The sequence below is a fragment of the Colossoma macropomum genome, unplaced genomic scaffold (assembly GCF_904425465.1).
Source record: "Colossoma macropomum unplaced genomic scaffold, Colossoma_macropomum, whole genome shotgun sequence".
Classification (NCBI taxonomy): Eukaryota; Metazoa; Chordata; class Actinopteri; order Characiformes; family Serrasalmidae; genus Colossoma; species Colossoma macropomum.
In genome coordinates, this window is record NW_023494799.1 from 10,726,913 (window position 1) to 10,752,335 (window position 25,423).

At 36.6% G+C, this 25,423-nt stretch overlaps 1 protein-coding gene across 3 annotated transcripts; it reads left to right on the forward strand.

Moving 5' to 3' along the window:
- The first annotated feature begins 1,682 nt into the window (after positions 1-1,682).
- si:ch73-40i7.2 (FYN-binding protein 1) lies at positions 1,683-24,815 on the forward strand. 3 transcript variants are annotated; one of them, XM_036587267.1, is made up of 16 exons: positions 1,683-1,824; positions 12,893-13,461; positions 14,921-14,984; positions 15,340-15,422; positions 16,879-16,916; positions 17,027-17,064; positions 17,359-17,491; positions 18,606-18,765; positions 20,804-20,951; positions 21,070-21,086; positions 21,187-21,250; positions 23,001-23,064; positions 23,233-23,395; positions 24,067-24,100; positions 24,205-24,242; positions 24,590-24,754. In XM_036587267.1, the coding sequence occupies exons 2-16, from the start codon at positions 13,149-13,151 to the stop codon at positions 24,622-24,624; spliced, it is 1,392 nt and encodes a 463-aa protein (XP_036443160.1). In that variant the 5' UTR covers positions 1,683-1,824; positions 12,893-13,148; the 3' UTR covers positions 24,625-24,754. The 3 variants fall into 3 exon arrangements, with proteins under 3 accessions (XP_036443160.1, XP_036443159.1, XP_036443161.1); XM_036587266.1 differs by having other exon boundaries at positions 1,684-1,824; positions 21,067-21,086; positions 24,590-24,815; XM_036587268.1 differs by having other exon boundaries at positions 1,684-1,824; positions 21,067-21,086; positions 24,205-24,237; positions 24,590-24,815.
- Positions 24,816-25,423: the final 608 nt, after the last annotated feature.

Genomic DNA, 25,423 nt, shown 5'->3' on the forward strand with positions numbered 1-25,423 from the left:
AGAGTACAGACTGTGAAAAAGTTCCCAAAAAAAAAAAAAAAATCTTTATTTACAGATTAATTTTCAAACCAGTTGTTATCATAAGAATTAGTCTCTTAAATTGGAAAATCCATTAAATCATTCAGGTTTATTTTTAATTATTCGACTCGGCATCTTTGTTTGTATAACCAATAAATAAATGAACTAATCAGATACATTTTTAAAAACTCAAGTTGGGTCCTAGTATTTGTGTTTGCGAGAACCCACTTGCTCTCCTCGGGCTGCTCTCGTTGGTCCAGGATAGTCAGCTTTAAGACCTCCCATTTATTACAAGGGCTACAAAAATTTAAATTCAAATGCTGGTTTATAATATCCACCATCGTAATGTAGTATAAGATCATATATTCTTCTGCAACTTGTAGTATTGTATTTTAATATCAGCTAACATGCAGTGTGTTGGCTGCATTTGTCCAAAATCTGAAATTCATGATTTAAAAATATAGCCATGCTTTCGTTACACTTTGATAATGCTACTAGATTCTGCTTTTAAAGATCACTAAATTCATTATACTTAAAGGAAAATATTTGCTGACTTCAATTAGTGTTTTTTGCTTGCATAATAGTAAATATTGGTTTTAATTACACAATAAAGTAGTTGCATTAACCTCAGAAAATTCTAGCTAGTGTAAGTTTGGGGTTTGCCTCTGCGTTGTGAGGCGCTTCATGTTGAGTGGAGTAATGACACCACACTTTTACTATGGCTCTGAATGAAAAGCATTTTGATCTCCATTTCTCTTGAACTCACCGGTTCTCACTGTGTAGTCTGTATTAGTTGATGTAACATGGTTATTGTGTAATTAAACCCAATATTTCATACTAAGGAAATAAAAAACACTAGTTGAGTGAATCAGAAAAAGTCTAATGAACCCAACTGTCCTTAAAAACAGACAAGCACGCTAGTGTTAGCACAGTCTGTCCAAAACAGGGCATCATTTTTTATATTGTGAACTTCAGAGTGCACATCCTGGCACTAATACACCCTCAACACTGCAGTCACACTTTATTTGGATGGTCACCTATAGATGCTCTAGTATATATGTGCCTATGTCTTGGCGGCGGCCCAACGTTTTAACTCTTGCAGGCCGCCTTTTGGGGAGCCCTGGTGTATTCTCTGTGGAATTATACAGCAAACTGGTGCAGTTCACAGTCCGGACGCAAGAGGGAGACAAACAACTGTACTGCCCTCTATACCGCACTGTTTGGTAGAACACAAATGAAACTGACTCTTATTTAAAACAAATCTGAAACCAGGCTTAGAGGTACATTACATTCTGAAAGTTCAGAGACAGAGCAACCTAGTGAGATGCTTTATATCATTATACGCTTGATGTTCAGAATACTTCCTTTCATATTGTTCTCTCTTGTCCTGAGAACTGAATACAACAGTCCAATGCTGAAAAAATCAAATGATGAATATCAAATGTTTGCTATGAGAGTGACCAGAATAACATAACAAAGCAGACGACCATATAGTTTGAAGAGTTTTCCTTGTTGAAGCGCTTAAGCTCTTGTTTAGTTTCTTATTTAGACATTCCATTCAGCGCAAACCTGTGAGAGCGGTTAGGGTTTCGAGACGGGCCGCTGTCAGCCAATCGTCACGCGGGGCTGAGTGCGGGGCGGGACTTGTTCGAATATGAGTGGGAAGAGACAAAGCCGTAACAGTGTGATGTAGGTTATCCATCGCAAACGAGCCTCGTCCTTCAGGAAACAGCGCCAGATTATTTAATGTCGATTCAGGATGTCATGGAAGTTGCGTGAAAGTAAAACTCTGCTCTGATATCCATGGTAAGACTTCATCAGTTATTTATGTTAAAGCTTTTCTGTTTTTGGGTCTATGTTGTTTTTTCGTTTCTTGTTCATTTTACTATCCTCAAGAAAAGCTGCTGCTGCTTCATTGAAATAATGGTTCACGTAGAAGCGAGAATAGCTAGCAAAACAATTTGAGTAAGACTTTAAAAAGGTATGAGTTTTAAAAAAACCCATGTACTAAGTTCCCTTAGAACTGCAGTGGAACTTCTTATTTTTGTGCTACTTTTGGTCTAAAACGAAATGCTGAAGCTCGAAAGTGAGAGAAACAGTCCAGATACTGAATCAACACAAGAATGAAATTAACCCCAAAAGCAGCTGTGAATGTGAATAAGGAAAAGTAGATGTCTTTCCTCACAAATACAGTTAAGTACAAGTACAGTTATTATGACTGAAATGCTCAGAAAGTACAAATCCATCAAAAATTACACATAAACAAATGCTAGTTGGTACTCAGCAGCTCTCTGTCTGTGCTAATATTAGGAAAAGAAGTTACTGTTCAGAAGATTTGACTTGATCTCAGTATACACTTTCAAATTCTAAACTTGCATATATCTCATAAATGCCATAAACTGTAGTTATCCTGGTGCTGTTCTGTGTTTATTTCAGCTGTAAAGACAGTTCTTGCCAGCACTGGAGTTTAACCGTTTGCTTAACAAAGTTGAATTAGCATCTAAATTACTTAACATACCATCCAAATGAAAACATCAGTCCTTGCTGGTGTTTTGGAGATGAAGATGAGACTGAATGTCCCTGATAAAAACACTCCTTTAGGGCCACAGAGCCCTAAAGAGCCACAGGGCCACAGTCCTACAAACTTTAAAGTTGAATTAGCATCTAAATTACTTAACATGCCATCCAAATGAAAACATCAGTCCTTGCTGGTGTTTTGGAGGTGAAGACGAGACCGAATGTCCCTAATAAAAACAGCTCACAGCTCTACAAACTTTAGTGTTTCCTATCATTTAAAACCAATCAGCTAATTGGCATTTTCTTCATAGATTGATTTAGGGGTCTTAGAGCAGAGGGTTTCCATTCCAGTCCCCAGAGAATCCCCAGCCAGTCCATATTTTTATCCTGCTCTAGATCATTTGTTGTCCAGTGCTTGATTGCCTGGCTCAGGTACTGAACTGAAATGGAAGAGAATGTAAATTGAGTCTGACTGGGGTTTGAATAGAGCCCTCTGTACTAGAGCATGGTGAACACGCAACTCTGTTGTCTCTCCAGAACACGCATGGGACAAAGCTTTATCCTAGTTTTAGACTTGTATGATCATCAGCTGTAGTCTAAATAGTGCTGTCACACTCTACATTAAAGTTATATCATCATTTGTTTATGCATGAAGACAATGTTGGCAAATAGGACAGTAACGCACTTTATAGGCCTGCAGTCTAAAAAGTGATGGTGTACATGATTTTCTGTTTATGATGTTATCGGTTTCGTCTGAAAACGTTCCCTATTTAACACATGTACTATTTGGATTGTGTGTTGTGATTGTGTCTTATTTAAGCGAGTGCATTGTAGTGCAGATAATGGACCATTTCCTTTGCCTTTTTGTTACAAAGAGTCTCTGTAGCAAAGCATGCTGCTGATTGGTTTATCATGGACTCCAACTTGTATGGCAGTCTTTGCTGAGTGATGCAGGGGTAGTGTAAAGGTGTGTGTGGTTTGGAGGCGCTTCCTGTGTCTCGCTATTGTTCTGAACCCGCATTTAACCTCTTTATCAACACGAAAGAAGTCTGCAAGAGGATGCAAGCTTTGTAAGCACTCCTAGTGACATTTGTGCTAAAATCGTTGTACGTTTGGCATAGATTTTAGAGGTTGATGATTAGGAAAAGTCCCTGTTTGTTGTGTCATAAATTCGAGGAAGAAGAACCATCACTGGCATGTAGTCACTGTGTGACGTTGTGACTTTGTTTGGCAAAAGCTCAAATTTACAAGGAATGGAAGGTTCTAGTCAGTTTAACATTGCGCAAACTGCAGCCCTAAGTCATCACATCCTGGCCTCAAACCATGTCTCGTTCTTAAGATGCCTCGAATAGACTTGCTAATGTGGTTTTTGACAGTGTATGACGTACTGTTATCTATAAAAATGGCCTAAAGGATGTTGCACAGCTAAAGCCAGTCACAGCAGCCGTCTTGAAGCCTGACCTTTGTCACACAGTGTTAGAAATCACATAAGTAAGTGTATTTGAGATTACTTAATAATTTTGCGTGGTCTGAAGTGTGTGAAGATTTAGGCATGCGGTTTTCACAGTGCTAGTGGACGAGCTTCGATTATTTGTTAGCCACATTAGCCCCAGAGCTCCAAAACTAAAGAAGCAAACACCAAACATTTCTTGGCTGATAACATTGTGTAAATTTGATTTTTTATTTTCCCTAGTGCTTCTTTATCAATCTATTTGTTTATTTATTTTTCAAAAAAATGTTTTTGCACCATTTTTTATTGTTATTATTTTTTGTTCTCTTCCTTGGAGACTGTAGTTACATAAAAAGTGCAGTATTCTTAGCTCTAAATAGTCTGTTTGTGGTATAAATAATTCATTATTGTATGTAAAGTAGAATAATGCATAATAAAAATAGTTAAACTGTTCACATTATACAAAGAAAAGAGGCCTAAATGAAGCACAACGTCACTTTCCGAAATGGTGACTTTACAGGAGAAGGACCTTCTTAATTTTTTGTAGATGTTATTCATTTCAAGCAATTCTAGACAAAATCAGGAACATCTGAACGCCCTCATATAGAAAGTTAAAGGACAGAATGGAAAGAGTCTTCAGCTCAATATAAAGAAAACAAAGGAAAGACTGGTAGCTTTACCACTGATGGGGAAGATGTACGAGTGGTGGACAGCTTTTGTTTACTTGGATCAATTATTAACAACGAAGAATCCAGCAGTCATGAAATACGGCACAGATTGGCGCTCGACTGAGGATGAAGGAGTGTGAGAAGATCTTAAGATGTAATAACGTATCTCTGCAAACAAATTTCAGAATTGTCTGATTCAGATGTTGATGCCATTGAACTTGAATTGTTGACGAAGGCTACTGGAAAAAAAACAGGGACGGCAAAGAAAACAAGCAAAAGCATTCTTGACCGAATCAATCATCACCTCATATTTGAAGCCCAGATAACGAAACTGAGGCTCTGATTTCAGATATATTATGAGAAGAACCAATTAATTGGAAAAGACAGTCCTGCATGGAATGATTGAAGGTAAAAGAGGAAGAGGACGACAAGATGGATGGACACAATCAGATGTATCATAAACTAGCTATCAAGAATGCTGAAGATAAATAATTTTGGACGACTTCTATTGGACCATTTGTCTTAAAAATTTAGCCCAATGTAAAGTGCAGCTGACAATGTCAGGTTAGGTCATAAAAGTAAAAAGTGACAAAAATGGAGATACAAGCTTTTGTTCACATGGTGACAATGTGTTACTAATGTGCTCAAAAATCATTTTTTCAGTTAGAATTGGCATAAAACACTTTAAATAGTTTGCAAATTACATACAGTGAAATTATTCCAGTTAACATGGCTTTCAGCCACTGGCTTATAGCTTACAAAGTCTAGAACTTGACCAACAACACGTAAAACTGTTCTTGACAACATATCATTGATAGCAGCAACTTCAAGCATGCAGCTTTTGTCTGTGCTGTAAGATGGTGAGGGGAATTCACACTTCTGCAAAGTATCTGCATCTTCTGCATTTAATGTACCTCTCTGAACAATGAACTGTGTCTCGCATTGTGTCTATGAATATTATACTGTTTGTTAAGAAGCTGGTCTGGAAGTTTTGTCAGAAAGTTGTGGTGTTTATTACTGAGAGAACTTGTACCATTTACACTCTTTAATCAGTGTAAGTTCTTGATTGTGGTGTGGGGTTATTGGTCCAGCTGCCTGAAGTCACAGGAATTTTTAAATCTATTTTGTTTGTTGTATGCATTGTGCAGTTATTGATTCTCTGACGTAAAATCTTCCTTGTATCTTACTCCCGATAGTAGTTACTCCATTGTCGCATTGTTTAAATGTGTCTTAATGTCATATTGGCAATTAAATCGGGCTTTCAGAGGTTTACCTGCAAAGAGAAGAGTGAATCAGTTCTTTTCCTAATAACCAGTGTCGGGTAGAAAACTTCAGAAATAGTATCTGATTCTGATTACAAATGTTAATTAGTAAATAATTATTTAAGTAATCTTTCGGTGTAACAGTGTAAGTAATCTTAATAGATGTAATGTAATCTGTTTACTTGTCGATTACTTTAATAACTGCTTCTGATCCACCTGGTTGATGTGGTTTCATAAATTTTGGTAAATTGGCAGATCTTTGAACCTAAAACAGCTTTAAAAGGGGGAATTCCACTGATTTTTCTAAATTTCTGCATAATTCAGTGACTGAGATAACCACACTGGTCTGATGTGAAATGGTTCATTGTAGAGAAACTCACCAACACCGGTTTCTTTACAGTGGTGGTGCAAGAAACCAGGAGTTGTGACGTCTACGATACGAATATAGCCATTTTATTTGCTGTCCAAAACAACCAGTGAACCTACATTTGTACGTACCTCTCCACCTTGAATTGATTAAAAAAGTACGTTTTAGGCCAAAACCTTTCAAAACTATCATAAAACTATTTCTCAGACATCAGACAACTTATTTGTAATCATTTCATTTAATAACTTCCTATGAGGCTGCTTTAGAGGCATTAATCTCTTCAGATGTCTGACTCATGTCACCACCACTGTGAAGAATTCTGACTCAGTAGGTTACTCTAGAACAGAGCATTTCACATCAAACCACTCATCGTTTACTTAGTTTACATCTTCACTATGTAATTGTGCTCAAATTTAGAAAAATGTATAATATTCTCTCCCTCTACCTTATACCCCCCCCCCAACTTATATAACTACTAACTGTTGTTATCAGTCATATTGACACAGCTATCATGCAGTTTATGGACGCACTCAAAATGAAGAATTAGTATTGATATTACCTACCATTACCTACCATTACCTATTGATGTACTTTATCAATAACTTTAATTTGATTGGCGATGAAAGATGTCCTACTCTGATTACGAGTAATCCAGATGACAACAGTTTCTGTAATCAGATTAAACACCTAAAATCCCAGGCTCTTTACACACTTAGGCTTATTATTCAGTAACTACAGGGACTTCAATGCAAACTGGTGGAGCTATTTTAGAAGTGTGTAATAAAACTTTGAGGCTCTGGCCATGTGAGGGGTTAATCCGGATTATATGTAGTACGTTACTGCATATAACATTCAGGTCTGTAACCACAATCTCTTCACAGTGAACTAAAGTATTTTACTTCAATCATCTCTAAATTCCTTATTTATTCTTTCCACTGCATTTCGTCACTGCAGTTACACTTACGTTGTCAGAAAACCTTGCATCTCCAAAACGGGAACTTTATATAAAAAAAAAAGGAATAAGTTCTTAATTTTAATGCATGTTAATATAACAGGATATTATTCTAAGTGATTTCAGACTGTTTCGATTGGTACTTTATTAATGACATGTACAGACAGTATGAAGGGCAGCTTTAACCCTTTAATGTCCTTACCAAGAAAAAAGCAATGGAATTTTATTTTTTTATATTTTTTATTTGTTTGGGGCAATAATAAAAACAAATGGTGTTTTTTTTTCTTTTTCGTTTTTTTGACCCCACACTTGTTAAAATATTCACGTCTACCAAACGGTCGAGATGGCACTTTGTGACATATATAGTGACTCAAAATGTGCTCTACCAAATGGTTCAACGGGACATTACAGGGTTAAAAATGGAAAATATGAGTTTTGCATGGCAGTGATGAACCAAATAAAACTTCTCCTTTTCAGAGAATAGTTTAGTAGATGCATGTGTGCTTTGCACTTGTTTATTTGACATGAAGAACTCTGGATACACACAAAGCAACCTTATGTGTAGATGTGAATGAAACTTATTAGACATCATAAGTAATATAAACACATAAGCACATTATTCTAAACGGGATGGGAATGGGGGAATGGCACTTACACTGGGAATCATTTTTGTCATTGTACCTATGAGTCCCCCCTCAAATCAAGCCCTCACTGTTCTTTAATTTGATCCTTTACAGAAGTTATGTGAGATGGTGTTTGATGCTAAAAGCGTAAAAGGGTGTTTGGGGTAAATTGCATATAAAAGGGAATCCTAGACTGTTAAACAAATGTGAAAATCAAACTGTGATGGTATAGATGTATTCTCATTTTTCAGGGTTTTTACCCCTGTTCCGCAAAGTGTAACCCCCCTGTCCTCACCGACAGACACCTGGTAGAATCACGTGGTTTACACAAGTTCATGCTTTCGTACAAAGCAGGAGAGTTCGCTTTGCAATAAAAATAGCTGCCAAACTGTGTCAGGTTAAAAACATGTCCCAGATTTTCTTCCTCATACACACATATAATGTAGCACAGAGTAATACATTTGCTGCGCATGCAAAATACAGTACAGTGCAAAAGTCAGAGGGCACCCTTTTGTTTATTTAATTTCCAGTCAAAACAGCCTCTAATACAAGTACAAAGCAGGAAAGATATTTAACACATACATGAATAATATCTACAACCCCAAATCAGGAAAATGCAGAAGGAAAGCAGTGATTTCAATTTGCTTTGACTTTTATTTAATTGCATACAGTACAAGCACAAGATGTTTCATGTTTTGTCTGGTCAGCTCATTTCATTTATAAATATGCATCTATTCCTACCACTCAGGCCTGCAACACATTCCAAAAAAGTTGGAACAGGGGCAATTTAGGGCTAGCAATGAGGTAAAGTAATTAAATAATGATGCTATTTGAAACAGGTGATTGCAATGATTATTTGGTACAAAAGCAGCATCCAGAAAAGGCCAAGTCCTAGCAGAGATGGGCCGAGGATCACCAGTTTGCCAGCAAATGCATGAGGATATTTTTGAAATATTTAAAACACTGTTTTTCAAAGAAAGAGAGGGAGGTATTTGGGTATTTCACTCTCTGTGGTGCATAACATAATTAAAAGATCCAGGGAATCTGGAGGAATTTTAGTGCGTAAAGGACGCAAGCTTAAGCTTAAGCTGCTCTCCAGTCCCTCAAATGACACTGCATCAAGAACCGTCATTCATTTACAATTTAAAACCACATGGGTTCAGGATTACTTTGGCAAACCTTTGTAAAGCTACGTAGTTACGTCCACAAATGCCAGTTAAAACTATACCGTGCCAAAAGGAAGCCTTGAGTTAACTGCAGAAGCGCTGTCAACTTCTCTGGGCTCGGAGGCATCTGGGATGGACCATCACACAGTGGATGCATGTGTTGTGGTCAGATAAATCATTATTTCAAGTATTTACCAGAAGAAATGGACCCTATGTTCTCCGGACCAAAGACGAAAAGGACCATCCAGACTGTTGCCAGCAACAAGTCCAAAAGCCAGGGTCCGTCATGGTATAGGGTTGTGTCAGTGCTGTTGGCAGAGGTAACTTACACTTCTATGATGGCACCATTAAGGTAGAAAAGTGCCTAGAGATTTTGGAGTGACATCCTTTCCAGAGATGCTCGTGCATATTTCAGCAAGACAATGCAAAACCACATTGTGCACACATTACAAAGGCATGGCTGCGGAAGAAGAGGGTGCGGGTGTTGGATTTACCTGCCTGCAGTCCCGACCTGTCCCCAGTAGAGAATGTGTGGGGCATTTTAAAATGCGAAATGCTACAACGAAGACCCCGTACTGTTGGACACGTTAAAACTTGCTTGTAGGAAGAATGGAACAAAATTGCTCCTAAAATCCTTCATCACTTGATGTCTTCAGTCCCTAAACGTCTTTTAGGTGTTGTGAAAAGGAACAGCAACATTACAAAGTGGTAAATGCTTTACTGTGCCAAGTTTTTTTGAAATGTGTTGCAAGAATCGTAATAGAAATAAATGTTTATTTTGAAAAAAAAAACAATATTCATTATTTACAACATAAATAATAAATAATGTGCTGTTGTATTGTTTTACATGCTTCTTTTTCTGATTTGGGGTTGTAATCTGTCAGTATTTGTCCACTTTTTACTTTTGTGCATGTTATTGCCACTTTCCTGTGTCCTTCCAACAAAAGCTGTTCCCAAATGACTGATATTATGTTCCCCTTCAAAGAGACACTAACATTCACATAAGCAACTACCCAAGCTCACCTTATCTGCCTTGCAGGTTTTTTCTCCTGTGTATCTAAAATGGCTAAAGGAGATATTTCTGAGCAGATTAGATACAAGAGAATTCACAAATCCACAGATAAACAGTGCTTAAGGCTTTCATCTTTGAGAGATCAAGCTCCACTCCTGCTTCAGATCTGAAAAAATCCACAGGTGTTTCTGTCCATCCTTCCACTGTGAGAAGACAGCTCAGCGCTATGAGTCTGAAAGGAGGTGTAGCTGTCAAAACAACATTACTGAGTAAATGAAACAGTCAAAAAAAGTCAGATGTCTGTATTTGGGATTACTTGGATTGTAAGAAGCAGAAAATGCAATACATCTAAGACTGACTGTCAAACAGACTTTGAAGGTGTGGAAAAATATTGCAGATTTCTTTGAAGAACTGAAAGCAAGTTTCCCGAAAAAGAGGTAGCTGTAATAAAACAGAGGATAGACACAATAAATACTGATATTGTTCTTAGTGGCTGAAATGCCTGTGTTTTCTAATTTTTTCAATGCTAAAAAACATTAATAACTTGTACTAAATTACTGTTTTGACTGGAAATGAATTAAATGAAAAGTTGATCTGTGACTTTTTGCACAGGAACAATTGAGTTTTTTAATTTTCCTGGCATTGTGATGATATTTTTCTTGTGTCCTGTTACTCTCTGTAGTTCGAATGTGTTTGAGTAAGAGCAGGTTATAGGTCTGTACCTCTGTTAGCTCGCTTGGTCTTTGCTCACATTTTTGGCTTGCACAAGACCTCAAACGCTGCTGTCAGCGCAGATATTTAAAACCTTGTTCACGCTATTAAAAATACTTTGAAAAGTGTAGAGACAGAATAGAGTTCTTACCACATTGTGATCCACAAAATTCATATTGATTAATTTAGTAAATTTTCAATATGAGTTTACTTTACACTTGGTAAAACTTTGTACAGTTGCATATTGTAGTCCAGCTGAGCCCATCCAATGATAAACAATATATAGACCATACCACCTTTTTTGGATTACCAGTTACTTTGTTTTGTATTTTATTTTGTACAGCATTTTACATTAAAAGCTAAACTATGCTTTATTTACATTTTAGTGACCCTTTTATTTTAAATACAGGATATCAAACATTACAATACCATGCTTAGATGATTTTACAAAAATGTCACATTTTTTGTTGCAAGGGCTCAACTGTTGCCAGACAGTTGCCTCTCTACTCTGTCCAAGTGGAAAGGGACCACCATTGGACCAGATATAATTTGGGTGGTGGACCACTCAAAGCACAGCGGTGACACTGACATGTTGTGAGTTGGTGTTGTGCTGCTACGAGTATGTCAGGCACAGCAGTGTCGTGGTGGTTTTAAACATTGTGCAATGTAAAATAAACTGGGTGACTGGAAGTAAAGAGTGAGTGATATTAAAGGGAAATTCAAACGATTTTGTAAAGATTTCTGCATAAATTAGAATTTTTAGAAGAATTAAACTGTTAAGAGTGTTCTGATGTGAAATGCTCTGTTCTGTAGAAAGCATGTCAAGTCAGAATCGTTCACAGTGGTTTTGCCTCTAAAGGCTCCTTCACGAAAAGTTATTATGTGAAGTGCTTATGAATATGCCGCCTCATATCGAAGACATTGTTCAATGATAGTTTTGAGAAGAGTTTAGTCTAGAATGTATTTTTAAAATCCATTCATGGCGGCGGGGTAAATGCAGGGCATTGCAAGAAAACTTGCTTTTCAGAGTAACTATTATTTTACCATAATCAACATAACAGAAGACACTGTTCACTGGTGGTTTTGGATAGTAGATAAAATGTCTATTTTTACATTGTAGACATTGCAACACCTGATTCCTATCACCACCACTGTAAAGAAATCTACATCAGTATGTTTCTCTGCAGTGAACCATTTCACATAAAACCCTTCGGAAAGACTTTGTTTACATCTGAACCACTGAATTATGCAGAAATTTTGAAATATCAGTGGAATTCCCCATTAACTCAGATTTCTATGTGAGTATTTCCACTATCCTTACAATAACAATATCACAGTTCTAATCTGTTAAACCTAAGTCAATCAACTTTATTTTCATGTCATTTCTTCTCACCACAGATGTGTTGAATGAGAAACGAAATATAGTTACTCCAGGACACAGTGCTACATTTAACACAGAACAAACAACAGGACAAACAGAGAATGAATATAACGCATACAGACAATAAACTATGCAAACAGCATACAAAAACTCTTCTATACAATATGCTATAACTATATGGGTGTTAAGCACAGGACAGTGGAGTTTAGACAGTGTTCAAAGGGGTTGGGGAAACAAATAGACCAGTTGTGGTCCCAGAGCAGCATTGACTCTTGTGCGTTTATTATTATCGGTGCTGATAATTAATAATAGTCCTTAGCAGCATAACCACAACCATTTTCAGAATTCCAGGTAATACATAGAGTTGCACTTTATAGCTCACTATAAAATATTTTACAGTTGCTGTAGCTAACAGAGGCAGCTCTTCATCCTGTATTTGCTACGTTTACCACCCTGCAGTAGAGCATATTGTAATTTTATATTTTTTTTGTTTTGTGCAATTAACGATGAAGAGGTTTTAATGTAATCCTACTAGTAATCACCCTATTTTTATAATGTGTCTGTAATCTGGTTACTGTAACTGTAACCGAATACAGGTAGTTTTTTTGCACCCTGATTACATAACAGCATTACATGTATTTCACTTCTAACTGTTCATGGGTAAACTACATATCAAGAGACAACAACATTCTGTGTTATGCATCCCACCCTTCCTGGGATATTTGCCTCTGCTACAGTAAGTTAATTTTTGTGTTTTTTTCATAGGGGGACAATGTCGACGTCAGAGCCCTGAGGGCTAAGTTTAATGTACAGACAGAAACTGCCAGCTCTGGAGGTGGCGCATCCCCGAGACATTCTGCGGTGGGTCCTACGTCAGAGTCCTCGGCCAACGGAGCGGTCCGAAACAAGTCTTCACCTGTAATTCCAAGGCCGATCCTTCCAGTGAACTCCACCACCGAACCAAAAAGGTTTGGTCAGGCTCCCTCATGGAGTCTTCCCCAAACCCCCACCCTCCCACCGTATGGGAGCCAAAGAGGAGCCTAAAACGCCCCTCACAGAGCCTGAGATCCCAGGGAGAGTAAAACTGACAGGAGAGCTTCTCCAAAACAAAATGATGAAGCATGTTGATGACAGGAAACCCCAATCATTTCCCAGACCTTCACTGCCCAGCCAGAAGAGCTTGTCTGAGGTGGCACCTCTGAGAAAGCCTCTTCCTGCTGTTGGGCAACGACCTTCAAAGCCCAGGCGACCCCCAGTGGTCAACCTGGACCATTTACGGAAAAAGGCGCTATCATTTCAACCCCCAAGACGCCAAGAGACCAAGACATCTGAGGGTAGGTACATCTCTTTCATTAGTGAAAGAGAACTATTGCACTGTTGTTATCTGGTTTGCTTTCTTCTTCTTCTTTCTCTTATTTTTCTGTCAGCTTTTTATCCACTAATTTGTCCCACAGTTTTCGAGATGTCGACAACTTTCCAACTTTGAAATGTTTAGTCTGATTGAGACTGGTGTTCTTGTATGCAAATTTTTCATCCGACGTACGGCCTTAGTACAATCATTGTTAAATGACAATTTCTTAACCCCCCAGGACTGAATGACAGACTAAAGTTTGTGAAACCCACTTATATTGTGATGATACAAGTACACTTGCAGTACATTATAAACCACATAGCATACCATAGCAGCCACCTGGAACTGCAGCAAGCACCTAGCAACACCCTAGCAGCTATCTGGGAAACCATAGCAACCACTTAGCAACATCCTAGCAACCACCTACGATACCATAGCAACCACATAGCAACACCCTAGCAACCACAAAAAATGCTATAGAAACCTGGTATCCACCTGGTGGACCATAGCAACCACCCACCAACACCATAGCGAAGAGTTTGGATAGCGAACATTAGAAACCACATCATAGCAACCACTTAGCAACACTTAGAATTAACAACCTGGGATATGGCAACCAGTTAGCAACATCTTAGCGACTATCTAAAATACCATACTAACCGTTATACAACCGCCTGAGAACTGCTGAAGCTGCGCAACCACTGTACATTTTCTTTATGAATTCTGTGAAATTCTTCATTAAGACCAGTAAAGTGACCCCTTACTCGTTCTTATTATTCAGATTAGGCTTTTTGCTCTCTAACAACAAAATTAACCACTTAAAGGACCAGGAGTCCAACGTTTTATTACACACTTCTATAACCTAAGAGTAGCTCAGCCAGTTTGCGTTGAAGTCCCTGTAGTTAATGAATAATAGGCCTCAGTATGTGATAAGTCTGGGCTTAACTAATAAACTGCTAAACAAAACTGACTAGAATCTGTTATGAAAGTTGGAAACTGCTATGAAAAAAGGAACTGAAGTGTTTAGACCCACATACAGGCCTTTGCAGTTTAAGCAGGTAAATCCAGGGCAAGTGATCAAATTTGATGTAACAAATATTCATTTCAAGCTTATATTTTCAGGGCAAACAGTACTCTGTTCAGAAAAGTGCAAGATAAGATTAAAGACAGCTATTATTATTATTATCCAAAAACATATGTATCTAAAAACTTTTAATGTAAGTTAATGTAAAGAAAAATTAATTCAAATTCCAAGCCGCTGTTCAAATGACATAGAAAATAAAAATCAAACTTGCTTGTTTTGTTTTTGACAGCCACGATATGTTTTAAAAGGACCTACATATGTACTTCATAGTCAGATAACTGTGATGTCTGATGTCTTGGACGTTTGTGTGTGTGTGTGTGTGTGTGTGTGTGTGTGTGTGTGTGGGCACATTCCACAGGACCAGGAAGGCCACCAAATAAACCTACACTCCTGCCACCAAATAAACCTCCCTTTTCAAACCCGTAAGCGTTATTATTCTTATAGTTCTTGCTACTGTTCATTTATCACTTAAATTGGAATTTGTCATTTCAGATACAACATTAAAATAAATTTAACAACAATGACAACAGAAAGAATAAAGCACAGGTGATACAAATGCCTGACAGTGGATTACATTGCTTGTTACACCTCTATATCTTTGAGCTTGCTTTATTATGCCACTCAAAAGCGCACCTCAAACATGAGCGCTTTCGCTTTTTAACGCCTCCAGTGTGCGTAGGTGCGTGCATGGTAAATGCACTGCAAAATTGTGGAATTTCCTGAGAACAATGCAGATCAAATACAAAAGTACTGACTGATTTCGTTTGGGTTTCTCAGAAACATTGAGCACGAAGAGGATACGTACGATGATGTTAATTTGCCCCCACCTCCACCTCCTCCTCCAAAGCCATCCTCCAGAGGTAAACAACGGGATGTTTCATACCAGCTATGACTTACTTCATATAATGATGTCATCTGTAGGGCTGTGTCCTTATGCAACCTTGTTCATACTGATGTACACTGAACACAAGTGATGCATTGATTTCACTTGATTCAAATGTACGTAAACATCATTTTTACATTAAAATGTATTATCAGCATTCCTCCAGGCAGGTTCACTGTAGCTCTGGCTGTTTTAACTTTTTGCGGGCATGTAACTATTTTTATAGCCATTGTCTGGTTTATGAAGGTCAACACACATTTGACTCATTTTATTTGTGTGTTCTGTAATCCTAAATGAATAAGGGAATTTGGCCTCTGTGAAACTGAAATATAAATGAGATCATGCTTCAGTCACATTTTGTGTGGTGTAAATAATAGTAACGTAGTGTTATTAAAAACATATTTGTTGATAAGGGTTTTTGTTTTCTCAGACTAAATTTACTTCAATTAAAGGATCAATTGTTCTCAAATTTTCAGTGTTAAATTCAAAGGCATGTAACTTTGAATTGAACAGTGGAGGGGTTGAGCAGAACCTGCTAGAGGGCATTTTTTCACATGTACTACTCAGAACTACATAAAAGTTCATGATTTTTTATTTTAAGTTATGGAACTCTGCATGTATGTGAACACTGTAAGAAGTAAAGTGAGGGCTGCCACAGCTAGAGGTGATGCTAATGATACAATAACTAACGCTAACCTCAGACTCAGATAAAGTGATATGTGCTGCCTACACATTCTGTTGTGGCGTAGGCACCAAACACTTTGCATTAAGTGTCTTTTTATACAGTAACGTCAAAATCTGTGCTAAATGTATTTGAGGTTAAAATCTAGACCGTTAGTGAGCTCTGCTGCAGTGAAGCTGGAGAATGTTGAAGCTTCTGCTTCACGCTCTGAGCGCAACCAAGTTTTTAGAACCGGGGGAGGAGGCAACAAAAGTATTTTCATCGATATTTACATTTCAGTATTAGTAATAGTAACACCATTTTATTATATCAATAAATCTAATATTTCTGGTCCAGTTTTATAACCAAAGAGTTATTATCAAAATTAATTATTAGAGTTAGTTACATGACTGAGTCATAATTATCCAGTGGAAATCCTATGTTTAGACTGAGCTTATTAACCACAAAGACATTTTTTTCTACCTATCTTTGCCAAACGTAATCATGGGGCTGACCATATTTTATTGTACAGATTTGAATCAAGGAATTTCAATGCATTACTTTTTCAGTGTGTCTTTTTTATAAGAACAATACTTTGCAATTACAGACTTTGAAATTGTCTTTGGCCATGAACTCATTTCTTACACGTTGATGTGATCTCATATATGTTTGATAGCAGCTTTGATGCCCATTTTTTCCTATAATAATTTTATAGCTGATTGAACTATGGCTTTAATATGCTAGTTAATAAACATATGTTGTGCTTATACAGAATCGTGGACTGACAGTTTCTCATCTCAGGCTGGTGAGGTGTGTGTCCCCATACTTTACATTCAGAATTTCACTGTTTCTTAAGAATTTCATGCTCAAACAAACTTATTTTGTGTGAATGTTTACTTGTTCTTTGCTTGGATTTTTAGGACAGTGATCAAAGTGAAATTTACGAGCATATCGAAGAGTAAGTGGTTCGCTGGTTTCACTAAACTGCTTTGGTTTTATCTGCACAGTTCATAGTAATAATTAACCCCTAAAATACTAAAGGCCCAATATATGTGCCCAATTCTACTACATATTACATAAATTACTTATTAGCTTTGTTTTAAATAATTTATAGTTAATGAATAATGTGTCTTATAAATAATAACTGAATAATACACTTAGAGTTGGAGGCCTTAATACATTTTACCACCAATTTTGTCACAAGCAAATTTCACTTCTCAGATTTCATTTGATGTGTTCTGCTGAACTATAGACAGGAGGAGTTTGCTCAGCCAGCCGTCTTTGAGAAGAAGAAACAAAAGGAACTCAAACGACAGCAAGAAACAGAAACGAAAGAACAAAAAGAACGGCGTAAAAAAGAAAATGAGTACAGAAAAAAATTCAAAGTAAGTTTATAATATAATTTGTTACCATTTATTATATGGTGATTATACATTCATGCTTGTCATGATATATGAAAAGTGCACATTTTAACATATTTCATCTGTGAGATCATCACTGAAACATCTGTTGAAAATATCACATTCACATTATATTATCTCTCAAAAATGGGATCATCATCAGTCATGTTCCATGTTACATTTTGTATCTTTTCTTGCAGCCTAAATTTTTGGTTACTAAACTTGTATTTAAACTTGATGACTGAAATTATATGGAAGTTCTTAGTACATCCTGCATGTTTGAGCATAGAAGGTGAAGTTATGTTGTTATGTGCCATTCTTCTCTTTTTTTGGGATCTTTTTGGTCTAAAATAAAATGCTTATGCTTAAAGGTTGAGAGTTGCATGCAACAGTGGAAAGTGCAGGTGCTGAATCAACAAAGCAACATGAAATGAAACACAAAAAAGAGAAATAGTAACAAAATGTTATATACTAAAGTGAAACTTTATTGACTCTCATCACTTGGAAAAAAGTATTTCCGTTTGAAAATACAAATCTTGCTTTTTAATTTTACTTAAATACATATAACTGAGTAAATGTAAGCGTTTACTATGCATCAAAATTCACGCACTTTCTCATTTTCTTACATTAAAGGACTCATATAATGCAAAACTGGATTTTCCTTGCTTTTGTGAAATAAAAGAGTTTGATGTAGAATGTAAACATTCCTAAATTTTGTACCATTCACTCCCCAGTCCATACAGTCCATATATCCAAACTAAGCTGCAAAAACAGCACAATTTTCATTAATTGTTTCTGTAATGTCACAAAAATTAGTGTATTTACATATATGCCTATTTAGCCTACAGTAATGTAGCCCCACCCATTCACGCTGAAGTTATAAGGAATGTTTCGGCCCGGACTGCTTTTCAAACCAGACACTGTACAAGGCAGCAAATCTGAAGATATCATTTACGTATATCAGTCTTAAAGGCACAGTAGGAACAACAATCTGTTAAATTCTAAGGGATAAAGAGAGGTTGCTATTTGTTGATGTTCCTGTTTATGTTGCTGATGGATACCTTATCATTCACTCATACACGTTTGTTGTTTACTGTAGCTGACTGGAGAAGAGGAAGTACTGCACATCGCTCGGGTGAGAGAGGACTGGCAAGGAGGGAAGAGTGATCTGCGTGTGCGGCAGGGAGAGAGCGTGGAGATCGTCCGAGTGAAGAACAATCCTGAGGGGAAATGGCTGGCTCGAAACATGAACAGAGAATGTGAGCTTAGCCTCAGAGACATGGCTTACAGTACATGTCTGCTTTAGGCTTCTTCTGAGACCAAAGACTGCAGTAACAGAATGCAAAATAAATACCACATCTTGACCCTTTAAAGTCAACATAAATGAAAAATCATGGCACATTTTCCTCCCGTGCTGTGGCATATTTCAGAATAAAACACTGTGTCAGGAAGGGTCTCTGAGCTAGCTGATCGTTTGCAGTGATAGGTGAGAGTGGTGAGACCAGGAGGTGAAACTCGATATAATTGTTAGGTAACTTATTATGTTTTCCTGCCTGCTGGTTCTGATGTAATCTGATCATTTCAGAGGCAGGTGAAAATGATACTTTGTTGGAAGAAAGGAGAAAAACAATAATTTTCTTGTTTAAATGAAACATCGTGATGCATCAGGTTTTACATCTTCAAATCCCAGGCTTATTACATACCAAGGCTTATTATTCAATGACTACAGAGACTCCAGTGTTAACTGGCTGGGCTGTTCTTAGGGCCCACCAGTGGACCCTGGCCATTTAAGAGAATAATATCAGCAGACATGTGAAATACTAAGGTAAAAAGGTCGACTTGAAACCCTAAGGGCCGGCCTGTGGACCAACACGTCCGTTCCACACACTCATAACTACATAACTTCCATGGTACTTTAATAGAAGTTACTGAATAATTGTAGTAGTCACTGAGTAATCTTAGAAGTATTGAAAATGTCCTCAGTACCTACCAATAATGATGAATAAATGAATAATTACTAGATGTAAATTATTACAGCAAAAGCTAACTTGAATTTTTATACACTGAAAATGTGCTGCACTAAATTTATTCCGTTCATTCAAATATGTATGTAATTTCTACATCAACATAATTACTGCTTAAGTAAGTAGACTGACAGATGAATTTGTGTTGATATATTTTATTCATGTGGAAATAATGTAGAGTAAATTTAATGCAATCAATGTAAGTTGCATTTGTGGTAATGTGAAATGCTACAGTACAGTACTGTGCAAAAGTAGGAGATCACTCTTTATTTAGCCTAGTTTTTATGTAAAACAGCCATTAAGTACAAATTATTCATTTTTCAGTGTCACAAAAAAGAGGAAACATACATTTAAACAGAAAGTTATGCAAAAGTCTCAACAACTAAATATAATATCACATTTTTCAGTATTTAATGTCTCACCCTTTACCTTTATTACAGCTTCCATTCTTTTCAAGAGACTTGCTTTCAGTTTTTAAATGAAATCTGAAGGTATATTTTTCCACACCTCCAAAGTTCAGTCTTAGATGTTGGTTGTATTTCCTGCTTCTCACAATCCAGGTAATCCCAAACACATTCTGGGCCTTCAAGTGGTCAGACCATTGTTCTGAGAACACCAGCAGCTTCCTTGTTTGATTTGCAGGGTTTCTTCTTTTTTTCTCTATTTCGTTTTTAGGAACAGCTTCTTGACAGCTTTCAGACCCATAACGTTGAGCTGTTTTCTCACAGTGGAGGGATAGACAGAAACACCTGTTTCTGTCCATCCTTTCATCCTTCACTCTGTCCTTCCACTTTTCAGATCTGAAGCAAGAGTGGAACTTGATTTCCTCCTCTCTCTCTCAAAAATGAAAGCTTTAAGTGCTGTTTATCTGATGGTCACAGTTTCGGAGTTCTCCAGGCCTTTCACAGTTGTTAGGAGTTCCATTTCCTCTATAATTTTAAATCATATTTTGAACAGTTTTAGAAACTCCTTTCTCACTCATTTTCCTATTGACATCCTCCTTATTGTGCTAATTAATTGTCTTAAATGTTTCTAATCTCCTCAGAAATACTTCTTGAAAAATGAATAGGCTGTTTTGACTGGAAATCAAATTAGTGAAGAGTAGTCTCTGACTTTTGCTCAGTACTGTATATCTGAGTTTTACATTAGGTAGTTATTGCATAAAATATTTTGCTTATAATGCTTATGCTTATCATTTTGAACTACTCCAATAGAGAATCTAGACGATCACTATAACTGATAATAACCAATAGATTGTTTTTTTTTCTTGTAGATGGTTATATCAGTAACACATGTGTTGATGTGGATTATGAAGAAGTGAAGCGGAAGCTTCGCCTCGGAGTCACACCCTCTTCCCTTCCTCCTCCAGTCCAAGAAGACGATGACGTTTATGATGATGTCGGCTCAGACGCCCTGAACAGGTGTTTTGCTTGTGTTCCAGTTCTATTTTTGATATTGGTAGTTAGATGCAGACAGTGTTATAAAACAGCAGAGATTTACATTTTGAGTGTTGTGTTCTCTTTTTTCTGTCTGTAGCAGTTTTACTATGGGCGGCGGTAAGTGGTTTGACAATTACTGCATATTCAGGCAACTAATCTTTACTTGGTGCAGTGTTGTTTCATTTCCTCTCTTTCTCTCTCTCTTTCTCTCTGTCAGAGGTATATGATGATATAGATGCAGTCATACCGGATGAATTCCCCCTCCCCCCGCCTGAGATATGGTACGCACCATTATAGAAACTTCATGTCTGTGATTACTCACTGTGTGCAGTAGGGGTATAAATCTCTGACAGCAAAATCTCAAGTTTGATGTGATTTGATCATTTTACAATTATACAATAATTACAAATATTCTGTAGTTTACAAAAATATACACAGGAGCAGATCGTAGACAGTAAAAACAAATGTTTAAATAGCCCAAGAATTTAAAAGGGACCTCCATCAATATTTCAGAATTGCTTGGTTGAATCCTTATTATGTAAACAAAGTCATTCAAAGTGTTTTTGATGTGAAATGCACCATTCAAGAGAGGCTTACCAAGTCAGAATTGTTCAAAGTGGTGGTGATAAGAACCAGACATTTGGGACCATATTCAGAAAGCTCGGGATAGAAGTGCTGATCTAGGATCTGTTCCAGTCAGTAAAGTCATCATAAATAAATCGTAAATGTAAGTAAATGCATCTAACCCTAAATCAGCACTCCTGCTGTAAGAAACTTTGTGAATACATTCCCTGAGATGCATAATACTTTAAATGCTACCTCCAATAAAAAAATATTACCTGAAATGGTTATGAAAATCCTGCCTAATGCTGGAGACATTGTTTTATGATAGTTTTAAGATAAGCTTTTTGCCTAAAGCATGTTTTTAAATATTCATTCATGGCACAGAGGTACATGCAGAGTGTCATAAGACAAAATAGCACCCAAAGAGAACTTATTTTCTCATAATTACCACTACTTTACATTATTAATATTAAACATAACAACTCAGAAGATCACGTGAAGGTTCAGCAGTCATTTTAGATAGCACAGAAAATAGTTATATTTGTGCTGTAGACTTTGCGACTCCTGGTTCCTATCACCACCATTGTAAAGAAATCTGAGATGGTAAGTTATTCTACCATGAGCCATTTCACATCAAAACTTTACACCTTAATAATACAATTCTGAAGACATTTTGCAAAATTGATGGAATTCCTCTTTAATTTTGACCAAAAATCCCTCGAGTGAATATTATAATATTATTGCAAACATTGATTACATTCCAGAATTGATGCACTTCGCCATCTTCAAATCGATGCATTATGTGTGTATGTCTGTTTACTGTCCTGCCTTGTTGCTATTTTATAACCACGTCATAATCATAAATTCTGAAGTTTTATAACATTATCACTTTTTATATATTCATATATTTATTCAGAAAATGGCTCTTAAATTTCACAACAATACATTGATAAATTGCATCAACATGTCCTCAACATATAAAAGTGTAAATATACAATGTGCATCACACTAAATCTACAGTAAAGTTTATGGGTTTGATGTATTCAGTCCACTTTGCCAAAATTTGGTTGAAAATGTGTTTTTTACATGTTATGAGAGGAGTAGAGCTCTTATTTATATGCAGATAGCAGCAATTTATGGACATGCTTCATATGCTCTCGTGTTTACATTAAGCAGTGAGGAAAAATCCAAAGTATTCATCAAGGACAGCACCTGAACCAGCTTTCCATTGACAGCTTCCTAGTTAAATTATAGCTGAATTATAGCTCCTGTCTAAGTTAATGCTTAACTTTATGGCCACAGCTCAGAGAAAGAAGCTTTGTTTCATGTGCTCACGTTATTGTCTATGTAATGTCTCTGGTGCCATCATGTTAGTACATTAGCATCTACTGTATGAGATATTTAGCATAAAAAGTATGTTATAAAATATTGTTCTGTTTATAACTATTGGTTTGTTCATTCTTCTAGCCATGATCCCAAGAAGAACAAGAAGCTGGAGAAGGAGGAGAAGGAGTTTAGGAAAAAGTTCAAGGTAAATTTTCTTTATTACTCCTTATATCCTCTGTATAGTTGTCCCCACCAACGGGTCAGCTAAGTCCCTGTTAATTTGCCTAGAACATTTTCTTTAATACACTGAACTGTCTAAGGAGCAGACCAGACCAGCATATTAAATCTGTTTGTTGTTTTTTGGTGATGACAGTTTGAAGGGCCTATCAGGGTTCTTGGCTGCATGATGGTGGACCCCAATGCTAATATAAAGAAGAGCGGAGGAAAAGACCTGTCTGTTGTACGAGGAGAGATTCTGGAGGTCATTGAGCAGACTAACGAGAAGAAAGTACTCTGCCGCAACAATCAGGGCAAATGTAAGTGCCGTGCGCCCTCTTGTGAGAAACACTGCAATACTTAAATATTTTAATGGCAAATGAACCAATAAAAGTGGTATAAAAATCGGAAATTTCTTAGATTTCTATACATTACATAAACATTGAGATGTAAACAAAGTCATTCAGAGCGATGTGACATAGTTTAGTGTGGAGAAATAGGTCAACTCTATAACTCAACTGCAACTGCAGCTCATTTAACCATTTTATTTCCTATTCTACACATGTATTCTGAGGTTTTATATATAATGGTACTAATGGAAAAATAGTGGTAAATCTGAAAAAAAAAGTTTTCTTCAGGGTTCTACTTTTCCTTAAAATTACCTTCATGAATAGCTTGGTTAAAAAAAAAAGTTTTATGGCTGAAATCTTATCCAAAAACTATCATAAAACAATGTCTCAGAGATCAGGCAGCACATTTATAATCATTCCTTGTTATCATTTTCTGTGGGGTAGCATTTAGAGGCACTAATTCCTGTCACCACCACTGTGAACGACTCTGACTCTTTTGAGTTTGTCTAGAATGGAGCATTTCACATCAAACCACTCTAAATGACTTTGTTTACATCTTAATGATTTCATTATTTCAGAATTTGATAAATCATTGGAATATTTATTGTAGTAGTGATTGTGCATTTTTCTTCTATTTTTAGATGGATATGTGCCCACATGTTACCTTCTACAGGCGTATGTATCGTTCTATAATCATTATCATCTTCCTTATTATTTCACATTCATATAATTTTGTTTGTAAAAAAAATGCTGTCAAATGCTATTTTTATCTATTTCAGGGAAGGCGAAATATATGATGACATTGACAACAGGTCAGGTATGAGAGTTCAAATTTAGAATTGTCTTCTTTTAATGATCTGCAGTCAAGCTTTATGTATATTACTATATTATTATTATTATTATTATTATTATTAAGCAGGCTGTAATGCCTAATAATTTAACGTACATCTTTGTGGTTAAATTATTTTTGATTTTTACATGTACAGTCTTACAGATTAGGGCTTAGTTGGCTGAAGAGCCCTGCCCAGCTTTATCAGTCCAGTTCTACCGTTCCCCAAACCTTAGCCTTATGAGCTGTGGCTAATTTTAGTTTTGAAATGTACCTTTAATGCTGTGTATGAAACTTTGTCCAGAACTTTTCCTTACTTTTCTTTCCATTCGCAGATATTTATGATAATGATGGACCTTTGAGGCCCTGATGGACAGGAACAGAACAATGTTGGAGAAAGTGGACATAAAACAGAAAAGAATTAGCAACTGAGCTAGGCTGAGACTATGAGAATACTTATTTCCTACTAAGAAACTATTCAATCCTGAGGACAGAAATACTTAAGATTATGAATTAAAGCTTTGTACATTAAAGAAATAAATGCACATTTTTTAAAATAAACTGCACATCCTCATTTTTCTTATTATTACTAGGTTAGTATTTGCTATAATGAGCTACTCATTGAAAAACACATATTTTCAGGGTTATGAGAGAAAAGTAATTTTATGTCCTGCAGCTGTGCAGTACCATTCTCAGTGCAAATGGCAAAAGTCACCACGCAAGTCACCTCTATTTAACAGATGACGGACATTAATTTTATTTTTTGTTCTAACTCAGAATTAAATTAAAAGAACTATCATTCAGTGTAATTAAGATCACTGACCTGTGTACGCCTTATTTTACATGTAAACAAGTAGGAAAAGTGAAGGAAAGTGACTTACAATTCAATCATGTTACAAAGGTAGGAAAACTAAGCATAAACTTAGCATTTTAGTGGTGTAGTATAGTGTGCTGATGCAAGTAGGAGATTGAACTCCAGTCTGGTGAATGGAAAGCAGTGCTGTTATCCACTACGCTACACCCGAAAGGGTTCATTTCCCAAAATATGTCTGGGGATGTCACATACTTTTTGGTGAGATGAAGGCAGGACTCATTTCACCTTCGTGCAGACAACAGAGACCCAATTCTGTTCTATTCCATCAAACATTTACACCAAAGCAATTATTATT